General features: G+C 52.0%; 1 protein-coding gene across 3 annotated transcripts in view; it reads right to left on the bottom strand.

Annotated features, from left to right (window-relative positions):
* Vac14 (VAC14 component of PIKFYVE complex) overlaps window positions 1–15941 on the bottom strand; it is a 102031-nt gene that overhangs the window by 33124 nt on the left and 52966 nt on the right. For all 3 annotated transcript variants that reach the window (XM_063247638.1, XM_063247636.1, XM_063247637.1), the window contains exon 14: window positions 4871–5003. In XM_063247638.1, coding sequence (XP_063103708.1) covers window positions 4871–5003 — 133 coding nt within the window. The remainder of the gene's footprint in view (window positions 1–4870; window positions 5004–15941) is intronic.

The following is a 15941-nucleotide window of genomic DNA, read 5'->3' as shown; positions in this document are numbered from 1 at the left end:
ATACTATTCCTTGCAAGGTGGTCCTTTGTGTCAGATGATCAGGCCTCCCTGACTTTCACATTCCCACAGGTTGTATCCAATTAGCGGATCAGAAGCCAAGGGCTGGTTGTGCAAAGTGGCTTCTGCCACATCCTCTTCTTTGCTGTCTCTACTGAAACAAAAGGGCACAGCCTTGCCCCCCATCCCCAAGCAACTGGGGGAAGCTTCACACAAGGAGCTGGGCCGAGCTCAATTAAAGTGGGTGAGAAGAGAAGCTTCCTCTGAGAAGGAAGATACCTGCTCCTTACCCCAATGGGCAGACCTAATCAATCTCAAAGCTTGAGATTGTCTGCATTCTGGGGAGGAGGGTCAGGCACCCTCTTAGCACACAGACTCAGGTTGGTGAGCATTTGCCACAGCAGTTTATTTTTATCCTGAGCTAACGAATGTGACCATTAAAAGGATGAGGGGAGGCAAAGTGGAGTAGGTCTCTCAGCCGCTGTCTTGTAAGCTGAGGCCTGGGGCAAGGCATGCTTTTCTGAGATGTCCGCTTAATCAGGGCAGCTAGACTTCACACACTGCTCTCGGCTTTGCCTGCCATTAGCCTCAACACAATCTACCAGGGACTGGCCACTGCCCCTGGCAGGCAAGGCATGTGCAAAGATTCACAGGCAGAGGTGGGTGTTCCAGAGACTGGGAAATTGAGAGATTCCAGGGTGTGGGAGGGAACCTGCCTCAGGAGGGGTCAGCCTGAGGGGGCTATAGAAGTCTAGTATAGCAAAGTGGAATTTCCCAGTTAATGCATGAAAGAGCTGCTTCTCCCAATGTCCTCCTGTTTAGTCCCCACAATTACAAACAACTCGTTTCTAGTTGCTGCCCTGCCCACTGCCCGCCTGAACGGCCAATCAACTCCCCTCTTCACCTGTTCCCTTCTCTCCCCGCCAAAGGGCTCTTCTGCAAACCCAAAATTCTGGGGGGGCAGGGGGGGAGCAGTGTGAGTGGGGGACGTTTAGGGACCGTCTGAGCATTTGCCCAAGAGGAGAGGCTATCATGTCTGTCTCCATCAGGAGAGGGACAGCAGGACACCAGAATGAACTAAAAACCTTGTGTAGGGCTTCTCTGGGCTGGGGGTATCGGGAAGGAAGTCCCATGATCGCTTATTCCTTTCCCATTTGGGTCCTGGCTCATCCCCTCCAGATGCCTGTTTCATCTCAGGGGCGCCCCCTTTCCCCGGAGGGTGCTGGAGACTCACCCATCATCAGCTGGGCGGTTGGGTCCCAGCCCTTGCATTCACAGTGCACAGTGGCTCATTAAAAATGAAAGCATTCTCTGGCAAGTGCTCTTTGCAAGGCAGCAGGGAGGAAGAGGAGGGGAAAAATGCACAGTTGATGGAGCCAAAGGACGCTGGCCAGAGGGCCGTGTTGGCAGGCAGCGTGGAGAGTCTTCAGACTTGCTACTTCCCAGCACAGAAGCAGGCTTGTAAAGATCACAGCTGTTGGGTTACGCTGGAGTTCATATCACAGCTTATCAAAGAGGCTGGCTTTTTTCCCTCCTCTCCTTTTCTCCCGAGTATAAGTGGGGTGGTTCACAGGCAGACAAGGCCTGGGCTTGTTCTGCCTGCATTAGCATGGAGGGTGGGAAGAGACTGGAGGGCTGCAAAGCACACCGACACCTACTCTGGGCAGAGTTGGTTTAGCGGGGCCGGGAAGGGTGCTGGTGGGTGCCCTGGGCGCCAGGGTAGCAGTGCTGGCTCTCGGCACACAAGGTTTGATTATCTCTCACTCTGGTCTGGATTTCCCTCCCCACAGACCACCGGGGGAGGAGAAAGCCAAAGCCATGTCATGAGGCTGGACAACAGCTCCCCTTCATCAGCCCTGGCCCCAGAACCCCTTATCTTGCTTAACCCAACTCAGAACAGCACTATGAGCAGCTCTGTTTCATGCACAAAACAGGAAGAGCTTGGAAACAGGCAACATAGCTGTAATGGGAGGAACTGGGGTTTGAACCCCAGTCTGATTCCAGAGATCATGCTCTTCCGCAGGTTCAGGGAAGGGGTGCAGGTGGTGGGGCAGGGCTGGGGTCTGTGTTGGCCTCCTCCCTGCACCCTTCCCCTCACATCTCACCTTCCTGCCACATGTGGGCTTGGCCTCAGCTCCCTGCAACCACGGGAAGGCCCTGTGAGGCTGGCTGAGAGACCAGGAGGGTTTTGCAGCCTTAAGTTTCCTGAACCTTAACACACACCTAAATGTTACATCTGCCATGTGGGCACTGAGGTCCGGCCACCCAGGCCTGGCTGCGGCTGGGGAGTCCCATTCCTATCCCTGACTCCATAGCATGATGCAGCCTGAGGGAGCTGTGTGGGGAGACAGAAGAGGCTCCCAGGTCCTCCGGGAAATCACACGTCTGAGTCAATGCCAAGAGCCCCAGTAGATATCTGTCTCCAAGACCTCTGGATGCCTCTGTCTCCCTCTCAGGCTTGTGCTGAACACACAACTGCACAGATAATGGCCGCTAGCTCATTTGTAGGAGCATCTCCTCTCCTTCTCAGGGGTCACCATTAGCGGTGAGAGGAGCAGCGTGAGGTTGTGAAACCACTCACTGCGTTCTCTCAGGCCTGTGCCTTCATGGAGGCAGCCTGTACATCCCACCAGCGGACCCCTCTTTAAAACCATCAGCAGGGAAGGAGGCCACGACACAGAGAAGTGGGATGACCCAGAGGTCTCCTCATGCAAACCCAGCCGCCTCCTCCCCGTTGGATGCTAGGGTGGGTCCTGAGGTGGGGAACAGCTGGGTAAGAGCTCAGAGAAGGAAGAAGGTGGTGATACTTCCCATGCCCATGGGACAAACTTGTGGGGGGTCCAGACCATCAGAATCTCCTTCTTGCTGTGGTCTTGCTATTCGCCCTCCATCCCTCTCTTCCCCCTCCTTTCCCTACTTTTCTTTCCTTTGCCTTTGTTTGGTTTTTGAGACAGGGTCTCACTATGTAGTTCAAGCTGGCATTGAACTCACTACAAAGCCCAGCCTGGCCTCAAAGTCAAGGGAACCCTTCTGTCTCAGCTTCCCAAGTGCTGGTATTATAGGTGTCTGCCACCAGGCACAGCTTTTCTTTCTGTGCTCTCCTGCGATGCAATCCTTTGGTCCAGCTCTCAGAGTGCCCTCAACTCCCTGCTCCTTCCCCTTGCAGGCCAGCTTCCAGATCAAATCTCTCCCCACCCCTCCCTTTCCTAACCCCCATCCTGCAGCTCCTCCTGAGGCACAGCAGACCCCGTGGGCCTCAGTGTCCCTCGCTGCCTCCTGCCAGCTTCCTGTTTCCTCCCTTCCTTCTGCCTCCTGGGCCTTCTCAGCCTCTTCTTCTGGCTTCTCCTTCCTTCCCCTGCCTTTGCATACTGGAGCTCCTTATGGCTGGGCCCCAGACCCCTTGCCTTCTCACTTAGCCTCCTCGTACTCCTAAAAATGAAAGCTCCACAAGGAGAACCACCTGGAATGCCAGCACTGGTGTTGGTAAGTATCTGTTGACTGGAAGACTATAACATCAATTTCCAGATTTGCAACTCGGATCTTCCCTTTCAAGAGCCAGGGGCACCAAACCGCTTCTTCATCTTCTTTCTTTTGATGTCCCCAAAGCAGTTCAAACTCAAACGTGTGACCTTCCTCATGTCCGACTATTCTCTCAGGGCTCCTACCTCAGGGACCAGTGCCACCACCCACCCAGCGGTTCGAACCAGGGACCTGCATGTTACCCCAGACTCACTTCCCCCACACTCTCTCCAGCAACCAGCCCCCAGGAAATGGACCTCCTAAGAATCCCAGTTTCTTTGCTGCGTCCCACCCTGACAAGCTGCCAGTCCCGCAGGGACAATGGTGTTAAACTGATTCTGTCAACCTTAGCCCCTCTATGACCCATTCTCTCCATCAACACAGCCATCTTTCAAATCAGCCAAGTGGTATCCTTCTCTGCTCAGGCCCTGACAACGTTCCTTGTGACCTCTGGGCTGGCGACCCCAGTCCTTGGTACAATCCACCGAGCTGGGCCCCTTTTCCCTTGCTCTTTGATTTACAGCACTGTGAGCTCTCCACTTGCTTTCCTGCATTAAAGCTCTACAACTCACTGACCTTTGAGGTCTTGAGTTGTCTGCTCCCCAAGATTTCTGGACCCCTTTAGTCCACTATCCTGAAGGTCTGATTTCCCTGGCCACAAGGGAGGCCCAAGTGTCTTTTGAAGGCTCTCCAGGGATCTAACATGCGGGCTGAGGATCACTGCTGGCGCACACATGGGGCCATGAGGATTATGCTGGAAATCTCTACCTGCTTTACTGCGGAGGCTGGAGAAATCTGTGCTCCTGAGCTAGCTGTCGTTAACCTGAAGCTGACGCTGGCTCATGCTTCTGATGTCCCTGCTCTTGGAGCTGAGCATGACACAAAGGCATGCTGCCCACTGCTGACAGTGCTCGAGGCCTGAGTCCCTCAGGCTGCTGCCCTAGGACCAATAGGTTTGGGCTTAGACAATTCAAGAAGCTGATGGCACCAGCCCCACAGGGTCCCCAGCACTGGCCTGTATCATGTTCCATCTGGTGTCCCTACTTTCCTTTCCAGAGGCTGACAGTGGGTATTTGGGGGAAGAGGACATTTCATCTGAAGGGGAACCAGTATTTCATCAAGCAAAAAGATAATTCAGTTGTTTTACAGAAATTTCTACAATGTCCTGCCTCACGCTGGGAGCATTGGCAACCTGGTATGCAGCTGGAATCTTCTTTAGTTCTTATAAGAACAAATATCAAGGTCAGGAAAAGGAGAGAGGTAAGACAGAGCAGATGGCTGCTTTGATACCTAGTGTGGTGCAAAGCACAAAGCCACGGCTCTGCGGGGAAGCAGAGGCGCGTGTGGGGCTGACCTGATGATGAAGGGGCCTCTGACCTCCAGGAGCTTCCGTTCACTGCTGAACCTCTGCAGAAGGTTGATCATGAACTTATAAAAGTAGGAGTTCATGGTGGGAGTGGAAGGAGAGCATTCTAAGCCTTTGGTACCTGCAGAGAAAGGAAGAGGGTCAGAATTTATTCTGATTATGTGCCTACAGGGTGATGAAACCCATACAGAATACAATAAATTGTAAACACCTTAAATGTGTGTGTGTGTGCGTGTGTGAGAGAGAGAGACAGAGACAGAGGCAGAGACAGAGACAGAGAGAGAGAGAGAGATGCTGTGTGAAATGAATGAGAAAATCTTGAATAAAGGGCCATGGTTTGAAAGAAAAAAAGTAAGGACCAGGCCAGTGTGTTGAGGACATATAGGAAGCATGTTTTGCTTCCTGTAAAAATACCCATTTATCTGTCTACTCCTCCATTCAACCCCAAACTACACAGTGAACCTCTCTTACATGTTAAGACTTTGGGGGCTAGGGATTTAGCTCAGCGGCATAAGCACCTGCTTTGCAAGCAGGCAGTTGTGAGTTCGATCCCCGGTACCGATAAAAAAGGAAAAGACTTTGCTAGTGCTATGATATTGAAAACAAAAACAGTCTTCTACTCATTAGCCCAATAAATGGGACACTTGGGTATACCTGGCCAGGAGAGGACAATGACAAGTCAAAGAGAACAGCAGGATAAGCCAGGCACACACTCTCAGTGGTTAACAGAACCAGCAAATCCCTGAGAGGCAGAAGCCAAACTCTCTCTCCAGTTTTAAGTGAGAAAAAAAATAAATGGTGAGCACACCCACTGAGTTAAAGACAACAAGCACCGAATTGTGTGAAATGTTCTAATCTTCACCTAACATTTGGAAGGCAAACATCCTTTCTTCCTCATCTTCAGGAAAAGATGCTCTTTTAGCATGGTGCTCTGAACACCTTCAGAGTCCTAAGCTGGCTTTGTAACAGGAAATGCAGTGGCCCCTCTGACATGGGTCCGAGCTGAAAATATGCTGAGGGCCGGTGACTGCCAACCGTTCAACCTGCGCCCCTCCTGTGCGCTCAGTGAGGCGTCCAGCACTGTAGGAGAAGGGAAAGGCTGACGGGATGCTTGGATGGTCCCGGCATGGTGTGTCCAGATGCCCAACTCATCCCTTCCTTTCTGATGCACGCTGACCTTGACGACAAAAGTCGCAAAGAAATGAACAGAGATGGCAGTCATTTAGTCTGTCCAACATACTATCAGGGAATCTTTGGAGGAACACCAGCTTCACTGAGATTATAGCCATCTGCCATAAAGTGCACCCTTTCAAAGTGTGTAATTCGGAGCTTTTTCAGAATATTCATAAAGCTGTAATCAGCACTTATTCTGGAATATTCTAATCACTCTCAAAAGAAATTCTACTGTCCTGTTCTCATCTGCTCCAGGCCCTGGAGACCGCTGATCTTTGTTTCTTTGTTCTTGCCCCTTCTGCACAATTCTGGACACATATAAATGGAAACTTAAGAGTACATGGCTTCTTTATGCAGTGTATTTAAAGGTCTCTCTTCATAATATGCATCAGTTCCTCATTTATCTTACTAGTTTTGGTACCTGGGATTGAACTCATGATCCTGTGCTTGCCAGCAGGTGCTATTATACCCACTAAGCTGAATCTCCAGCCCCAGTTCTTCATTCTTATGACTGAATAATGTTCCATTATATGATATACCATATGTCATCCATTCATCAGATGATGGCTGTTTGCACTTTTTGGTTATTGTATGAATAATGCAATTGGGAACATTTCACTTGCAAGTTTTTTCCTGCAGGGCCATGGTTTCATTTCTCTTGGGTATTTACCAAGGAATGGGATTGCTGGTTCATATGGCAACTCTATATTTAACATTTGAGGAATTGCCAGACCTTTTTCCATAGTGGCTGTACCATTCGATGTTCCCACTAGCAATGTAGGAGGGTTCCAATTTCTCCTCATCCTGGCCAACATTTATTATCTGCCTTTCTGATTATAGCTGTCCTAGTGGATGGGAAGTGGTACCTCATTGTGGTTTCGATTTGCATTTCTCTAATGACTAATGATGTGGGTGTGTTTGCTAGCCATGTGCATGTCTTCTCTGGAGAGATGCCTACTCAATTCCTTTGCCCATTTTTAAGTTGTGCTATTTGTCTTACTGAGTTGTAATGGTTACAAGTCTCATGTATTGGTTACAAGTGTCTTTTCAGGTATGTAACTTGTAAATGCTTTCTCCCATTCTATGGAGCTGTATTTTCCCTTTTTTGATGGTGCCTTTTGAAGCACAGAATTTAATTACTTTGTTTTGTCTGTTGTGGTGCTGGGGATTGAAACTCCCAGACTTCTGCATGCCAGGCAAATGCTATACCACTGAGCTACTCACACAGTCTCACAAAATTTTAAATTTTAACTAAGTCCAATGCATCTTTTTTCTTGAGCTGCTTACTTCTTCCAGCCTCTCTATGGTTCTGGTGTCTTGTGGGACTCACGTGGCCTTCCGCACACTATGAAAGGGTGAACAGGCATCAACAAAAGGTAAGCAAGATGTAAACTCTCTGAGGATCAAGTCCGATTGTGAGAGGTCATCTCAAGTGCCAGAAGTACTGGCCTAATGTGTGAAAGCAGAATGTGCATAACTGTCCAGAGCCTTGGAAGGGAGTCTCACCAAGGAACCCCCAAGGCTCTTGGGTACCACTGGTGAGATGTTCCTCTAGCAGTTCCGCCTTCTGAGCTAGGCTCAGACTTCTCTCAAGCTCACTTCTAGTTCTTATAGGAAAGTGGCTGGAAACTCAAAAGAGGTGTTTTTCAGACTGGTTTCTCCCAGCTGTGGGTTACTTTATGAGGATTCCTTACCAGGTGCCACATGTCTGAAACCCACTACCCTCATCTCTGAGACTCTCTAGGCAGCCCCAGTGAACCTGGAGTGAGCGTGGAGTGCAGAGCAGAGTCAACAGCAGGCCTCATTGAACTTCTTCCTGTTTGGACTCTGTTCTGGGTTGTTACGGTTTGTGTCTGGATGTCCCCTCAGAGCTTCATGCAGACATGGGACTGGACTTCTAGAATTTGTGATCAATTCATGGTCCAGTGCTGGGATTATGTAAGTGTTACACCTATCCTCGGGTGGGTACCCTGCATACAATATAAGGGAGGGAAAGAGGCCTGCTCCCTCTCCTCCCTCCCCTTTTGCTTTTTTTTTTCTTGTACCAGGGATTGAACTCATGATCTTGCGTGTGCCAGGCAGGCGCTAATACCACTGAGCTAAATCCCCAGCTCCCTTCTGCTGTTCTAGCAGCTTGTTGCCCTCTGCCACACCACCTTGCCCTGGAGCCAGGATTATGGACTGAAACCTCTATAGACTGTGAGCTAAATAAACCTTTCCTTAATTTTGGGCAGCAGGTATTTTGTCTCAGAAAAGTAACTAAGACAGGGGTCTCTGCCTGAGGCAGCTTGGATGGAAAGGTCCGAGTGTCTCTGAAATGGCTATTTACAGAATCAAATGTCACATTCTCATGGAGCTACCCCAGGCCCTGCTGGGGTGATCTCTGAACAGGTGGTCGCAGATACAAATGCTGAGGTAGCCTCACTTCACCCCATCCTCAGAGATTAATTCAGAGGCCCAGTGACGGCCTGGCTGCGGAGTAGAGACTTCTTCCATAGATGGGGACTGAGGCCTATTTAACTTCAGGGTTCTACTAGTTGCACATTTGTATGGATTCCATGTGTCCCTGTCCCCTTCCTATTCTTCTGTGTGCACCCTTTGCCCATCTCATTTTTAGGTCTAGGGCTATTTAGGCTCTAAAGTATTTCAGAGGACAAGGAGGGTGGGGAAGGAAAGGAGATGCAAAAAGAATTATGATGTGCTATGCACATGTACTAACTCCTTATAATCAACATAATCATATGTATTGCATTCATGTATTAATAAAAATAAAAATCGAAAAAAAGGTCCAAGATGGTACCATGAGGAGTAACCATTAAAAAAATCCTCCTTGGCTGAAGCCACCTACACCTAAGGGCTCCAGACTCCCAGGGTGGTAGGAAGCACTGAAGGTGGCCTGAGTTTCCTTATCTGTAAGTGGGGGCACTAAGAGCACCTACTGAATGAGAAAACATGTAATGCACTGGGCCTAGGGCCTGCCACAGCCTGTGCTCAAAAACGAGGGCTTCTCCTATCCTGGAGCCCTGCACAGGACAGACTACTCTCACACGTCTTGGGCTGTGGGACTATATGGAAACGTCTGAGTGGGGAAACTTGGGATCTGAGACTAATTCAGTGTTCTACTGCAGTGTCCCCCTATCCACCAAAACACACATCCCAGTGGGGAGACCACCACCCTCTTCAGCTGACAGACTGGCTGAGGACAGCAGGAGAGAACGCCTGGGGGTGCTCTGCACACATCCGATCTCCTGAGCTTCCACTCTGGGCCCAAAACAGCTTCTCCCGCCCAGGCTGCACAGTGGCCCTTGGGGTAGGGGGGAAGGAAGGAGGGAGGAGGTAGAGGAAGAAGAGGAGGAGGAGGAGAACCCCCATTAAGTGATTTGCATCCTCACAGTGCAATGTGCAACGGCTGCAGGGAAAGCTTTTGCAGCCAGCCCTGCAATGCTCCTGCTGTCTAGACAACAAACAGTAAGAAGCCAGTCACTCTCTGATGAGGGCTGTGGGGCACACCTTCCCTGACCCCTGGCTAACAGAAAGCCAGGGTGTGATGGGAGCTCCAGGGGAGCAGCCATCAACAGCAGGACCTTCCATCTTCCAGGATGCCATATGTCAGAAAGACCACAGCTGGAAGAGAGGCGCTCCGTTATGGCTTGTTTATAGATATTCCCTTAAAGGCTCATGCATAGGTGGGGCTTTTCAGAGGTGGCTGGATCATGCATGTGTGGTACTGAGTTAATTGAACTGGTTTGGCATAGTTCTGGGGGTGGATAATGGGAAGGCCCATCCTGGGTGTGGGTGGCACCACCCACAAGTCTTGTAACCTGGATGGGATAAAAGGGAAAGGAAGGCTTGCTGTTGCTGCTTCCACATCCCTCTGTCATGTGCCATCCTGCCTTGGAGCCAGCCAAGTATGGACTGAGACTTCTACAAACTCAGCTGAAATAGACCTTTCCTCCTGTAACATGTGATGTTGGGTATTTTGTCTCAGCAATGAGAAAAACTAAGAATGGGTGGGGGTCCTTCAGAGAAGGAGAAGGTGGGAGGCAGGACAAGGAGGAGGGATGTTGCAGTGCTCACAGAGACAGAGTGAGGCCCTGCAGGATCTCAGTCAGCCTCAGTTTTCCCTGTGCTCAGCTACTTTTCTGACCTTGGCAGCCTTTAGGCCTAGTTGGCTTGAGATGAAACCTGAGAAAAGAGGTTCTAAGCCAGTGCTTTGGGCCCGGAAGGAGCAGATGAAGTGGAGAGAGAACAACTGATGCCTGGAGGGTGACTCCAGCCATAAAAGCCTTGGAACGGTGCTGGATTCGCTTTCCTGCAGCTTTCTCCCCCTGGGGGAGACCTCAAGTGCCTCCAGTGGCCCCATTCATTCATTTACCTGAGGCTCTAGCTGATCCTTCTGCACCGCTGGCACACTGTGTTCCTCAGAGGGCCCCGGGCTGGCGGCTGCTCATGAATGGGGCAGGGCACAGCTGCAGCCAAAGCTCTGCTAAGGGGCTGTGCTCGCAGCACCCCTGACAACGCAGTCTTGCGGGCCCATTTGGGATAGTGGATAGGCTGCTCTGGTGGCAAACAGAGAGGGGAGGGGAGCACCACCTAGCTATGTGTCTCAGAGGGTCTTTCTGAGAGGCAGAGACGAGTGAGACTTCCATCTCGGTCCTGCAGAGGATGGAGTGTGATCAAGAGTGCATACCCTCAGCCAAATAAATCTTTTTGCATTTCTGGTTCGGGCAAGTGAGGAGCCTACTAGGCCCTGGTAGGAAGTTCGCGTGACAGCCTGCTGCCCAGGGGCAGACAGATGTTGTGGGGAGCCCTTTGTATACAAAACCAGGCTGGTGGGGCGGTGGCTGGGGAGCCAGTCCCGCAGATGGTGCTAAGTGAAACCTGATGTGGCGACATGAGAATCTACAGAATGTCTCACAAACAACCTTCCCTGGGATGTTTTGGATTGAGTTTTGTGGCTATGACGTGAAGAAACCTTACATGTCAGGATAAAAATAGCTCTGGTCTCAATACACAGCGTGAGTTACAGTTCAACAGAACCAGATGAGAAAACATTAGCCATCCAGCTCAAGCACAGCCAGGTTCTGCTCTGCTCCCCCAACCCCGGTCCCTGCTGGGGTCATGGCCATGTGTCGGTTCAGCCCCTATGAGTGGACATCAGGATCTGCTGCCCTGTAAGTGCCAGAGAAGGGCCAGTGGCTGCCTGGAGCACTCAGGAGCCCGAGGAACCAGATCGGACCAGGTTCTGCTGCTGCTTGGCAGGACAGTGAAGGCAGTGAGACTTTCCCAAGGCTGGTCACTCATCTGAGAGCCAATGCAGTGGAAAGGCTGCAGCATGTGCATGGCACAGGAAGTGCTCCATGGAAGGGGCGGCATGACTAAGGAGGACAGGCCACAGACAGGCAGCTTCCTCACGGAATCAAGGCTGGGAGAAAGGGAGGTCTAGCAGTGTCCTGGAGGGTGTGGTGTTTGTTCAGTGGGGTCAGCTGGGGCAGCCCCCCAGCTAAATGGAAGAAAGCTGCAGCATCGTGGCCCCCTGAGGAGCCAATCCAGGAGGGGATCACTTTCTCCTCTGTGAACCAGTTGAGGTCCCTGAGGACAGGAATGGGGGCCTCATCCAGAGGCGTCCAGCTGCTTGGTTCAGAGGAAGACAGGAGCTAATGGGTCAGCGCAGGGAGGGATTTCTAGCTGACAGGGTAACAGAGAGGCCAAGCGACAACCTGCTACCAGGAGAGAGATGCTGCTGCTGCAGAGCAAGGGCTGGGCCCAGCGCAGTGCTGGAGGATGGCCCTAGGTGGCTCAGGCCAGCCAACGGGCTTGGCAGCCAGGGCATGAGGGGAAACCTTTTGGGGCAGTGTGCTGGTGAGCATCAGCTTATGGTGGTGACTGATCCCTGTCTTCTCTCATTTTAATGAATTTCAAAAGCGGGTACATACCCCTGCTGGTGCCATGTGCTGGGGACTGAGAGATGAGTAAAACATGGTCTCTGTGGCCTAGAATGGGCATGCAAATCACCTGGTGATCCTGATAAAATGTGCCTGGGAGTGGCATGAATGTTTGCATTTCTGACAGCTTTGGGCTACTGAGAAGTTACAACCTTCTCAGGAGGATTCTAAGTCATAGGCAGAAAGAACAATGTCAGTTCCATGATCAGCGTGACCTCAGCAAGCGTGAGGACTGAGCAGAGCCAGCCTGGCAGAAGAGGGGTTCTGGAGGTGGCCCAGGCACTGGGGAGGTCCTGTAATGCCCCGGATGGAAGCCAAGACCATCCCCACAGCATGAACATTTGGCTCACCAAGCACCTAGCACCCATTATAGGGGAGAGGGAGATGGGGCTGAGGCAGGGCACTCACCCAGGCGCAGATCTTTCTAAACCTGTGCCATCAACCCTTCTGCTGCCTCCTGGGGGCTGGGAAAGGGTGTGGGATAAGGGCCTTGAGGCTCAAAGAGCAAAGGTTGCAGCAAGTGGAGAGGCAGCTGCAGGACAGGAAATGAGGTACTGTGTGGCCTGAGCCCAGATCAGGGGGCACTGAAGTCACTAGGAAGAGAGGAGAGACTTCTCCAGGAACTGCTATGCTGGGACCTACATTCTGCTCACTGCTCCTGTCCTCAAGTAGTACAAGCTTTCAGGGCCAAGAAGGATGGGGTTCCCGAGTTGTACAGTTGGGAGACCAAGCTCTTTGATCAGTTCCAACTCCCGGTGCAATGCCCAGCCAAGGGAATGAACTCGAGCCCTCCTGTGTGAAGTGCTTAGCACAGGATGGGGTCCCATGAGTCTGCCACCCATGCTGCCAGTCACTGTTATCACTGCTACATCACAGATGGCTTTCTGGGTTTCCTCTAGAACTCATTTCTGCGTGATGATGTTAAGGTGCTGCTGACATCAGGCGAGAATGGCCTGGGCTGCAAGGGACGAAACTGAATAAGAACATTTCATTTTTGCCCACTTCCAGGGACAGGTGTAGAAATACCTGGGATCAGGAACCAACCTGCAAGGGTTGTGTGGCCACAGTGGTTTCTATCCACCATGAATGGTCCCATGGCAGACAGGAGAGTTGGGGAGGTGCAGCAGCAGTACTCGGGTGACCTTCAGCACTAGATGTCCCCTGCTGTTGTGCTTGGTCACAGAGGTAGGCTGTTGGGTCTCCTCAGACCCAGCTTCTCTCTCCCTCTCTGGCTGCAGAGCCATCGAGATCCCAGGAGGACAGCAGGACCCATCCAAGGGAATCTTTTCCTGCCAAGATTTCTTTCTTTTTTTTTTTTTTGGCTTTTTCCTTTTTATCGGTACCAGGGATTGAATTCACGACTGCCTGCTTGCAAGGTAGGCGCTTATGCTGCTGAGCTAAATCCCCAGCCCTCCTGCCAAGATTTCTATGCAAGCTCAGGCTTAGGGTGAGCCTTCAGGCCTGTATACTGTCCCCTTTCCAAAGCCTGGCAAGGTGTCTGCAGTCTTCTTCAATCTCACAGAGAGGGCAGAAAAGGTACAGAAGGAGCTGTGCCACAGGAGACTGGGGTAGGAGGGCAGGGTGCGAGAGCCCAGACTGGGCCTCTCTGCTGCAGGGAGAAATGTTTATGCTAGACCAGGCAAGGGGAAAATCCCATGTGGGCAAATCTGCCTCCAGGGCCCTGGGGACCACTGCTGTGGCACATTTAGGCCAGCACAGCAGCCACCCAGGCGTGTGATGGGTCTCATTTTCCCACTGCTGTGTTTGATCTGCACCATTTGAGTTTACAGACCCAGCATGGAGGTGGGGCCATTTGGTTCCCTGGAGATCCCTAATTTCATGTTGGCCCGGCTTCCTGCCTCCTTTGCCTTCTAGAAAGTCCCTACACGGAGGGTGGGATGATCTTCCTTTATGAGACACAACATGCAGGTTCTTGTGCTGTGCCCTGGTGAGCCAGAGAGCAGCAGAATCCAGACAGGAAGGGGGCAGGCCCTGTGGCCTCTGTCCACATGCACAGCCATGCACAAACAAACAGAATGACCCCTGTGTGCTGCAGAAGCACTCTGGGGAGAGGCAGGCAGCAGGAGTGAACATTTCCTGCATGCTTTTTGACCCAAACATCACCTCCCACATCCGTGGTGTCCAGTGTGTTCCTCCCAAGGCAGCTGGGGCCAGAGAGGAGAAAGGGCACCCTGGCTTCCCGCAGTCTTTTGCTATAGGATTGAGTTTAACCTTTAAGATCACAGACCTGCTTGGAGTATGCGACACCAGCTGTGAGCCCACGAGTGTGAACACATGGAGTTGTCACAACCTGAAGCACTCACATGGGCCTGGGTTAAGAGCTTGTGGCTCACGCTGCTGCACATTCCTGAAGCCAGAAGCACTGCTGGCCCCAGGCACTTCCTTGGTGTTCTTTCTAGGACAGAATTCCTTCCCATCTGGCATGCTCTGTTGTTTTTCTGTGAATCTGATCACATCCCTGGCTGATGTGAGTAATCTGACAGCCCAGTGGTCAGGTGGAGAATCTACTGTCTCAGCCTCATGGATCTACCCACCTTGGTGGGGCCAGGAGCAAGGGTTCATAGCTGTTTGCTATGTGATGGGGGACAAGACAGCAGGGCACCTGTCTCCTGGGGAGGTGGACACCTCAGTGTCCTCCCCTTGCCGCCATTCCCTCGGAGGAAGAGCTTCCATTCTTCTCCATCTCTAGTTCCTGTTCTGTGCCCTACATTTGAACCTTGGCATCCTTGCTGTCCCAGAGGTGTTGAGTTGGCCCTCATGTGCTGACTTGGGGACACTTGATGAGGAATGACCTTCTGGGCTGAGGGACAGGGGTGGGAGACTCAGCAGGGACCCTGGGGTCAGGATGTGGGAGCAGCTTCCCTGATATGGCCACTCGTGGGGCAGAGGAAACAACTCACGAAAGAGGAAATGATGGCATCCTGGGGAAGCGGGACAGGAAGCCAGGCGGGTGCTGGAGCCGCTCACTCCCTCCCACACCTCAGACACGACCAAGCGCACACAGGCAGCAGCCTGCAGCCTGGGCTCCATTTGCCTCAGTTGTGGGGCTGGGGCTCCTGGTTTTCTGGGTTGTGGCAGTGATTTCAACACATGGGCCTTCTGTGATCTGTCCTGGCACGGGGCACATCCTGGAGTGCACTGAAGCCCAAGAGGCTCTGGTGACACCCTAAACCTCCCAGGTACTCAGCCTGGTCTCTGGCCCAAAAGGGCTGAGGTGGCTCTTAGTGAGGTGGGGCAGGAGTTCTTTGGGCCTGGGAAAGTACCATGGAACTGCAGGAGGGATACTGCTACCAAAGGCCACCAGACCGATGCAATGCTAGCGAGGACCTGGCGCCTGGATGTCAAGAGGGGCTTAGCAGACAAACACATACCCGGCAGACACCCAGTATTCACTGGCAACTTCCCTACCACCTGTGCCTGCACTGCTTGTAGACCTCGTGGTTGCAGTGAAGTAGCGACTGCCTGAGAGAGGAGGAGCTGGGGAGCCTGCAGTCCAGGGAGAGGTTCGGCCTGGTCGCTGGATGGAACCTGGTGGGGGAGCATTAGGAAGAACATCCTGGCCACCTCCACTTCCTAGGACGGGCCAGAAACAGTCTGTCTGAATTACCCTGTCTCCTGCCTGGGCGGCTTGCCACGCTGAGCTATTCTGAGCTGCTCAGTGAGGGGGAAATGGCTGCCTCTGTCCTCTTCCACCTGTGATACTAAAGACTAAAGGCCCTGGACTCCTGCCTGGGGAGACTCTGCTAAGTAAAGAAAGACAATCAGCTCCCTCCGATGCTTTTGTGCTTTGTCAGTGGTTCAAAAGAATCAAAGGTGCAGGAAGATAAGGGAAAGGAACCTTGAGGTTCTCTTTGGGTGGGCTGCTGGAGGGGCCCCCTCCCAGGATTTCTGTTGGGATAAGAAACCCATTGCCCCCTCTT

Source organism: Cavia porcellus, unplaced genomic scaffold, assembly GCF_034190915.1.
Source record: "Cavia porcellus strain 051 isolate PalLab524CR breed Dunkin Hartley unplaced genomic scaffold, mCavPor4.1 scaffold_4, whole genome shotgun sequence".
NCBI classification, from domain to species: Eukaryota; Metazoa; Chordata; class Mammalia; order Rodentia; family Caviidae; genus Cavia; species Cavia porcellus.
The sequence above is the reverse complement of the archived record's forward strand: the minus strand, read 5'-3'. Positions and strand labels throughout refer to the sequence as shown.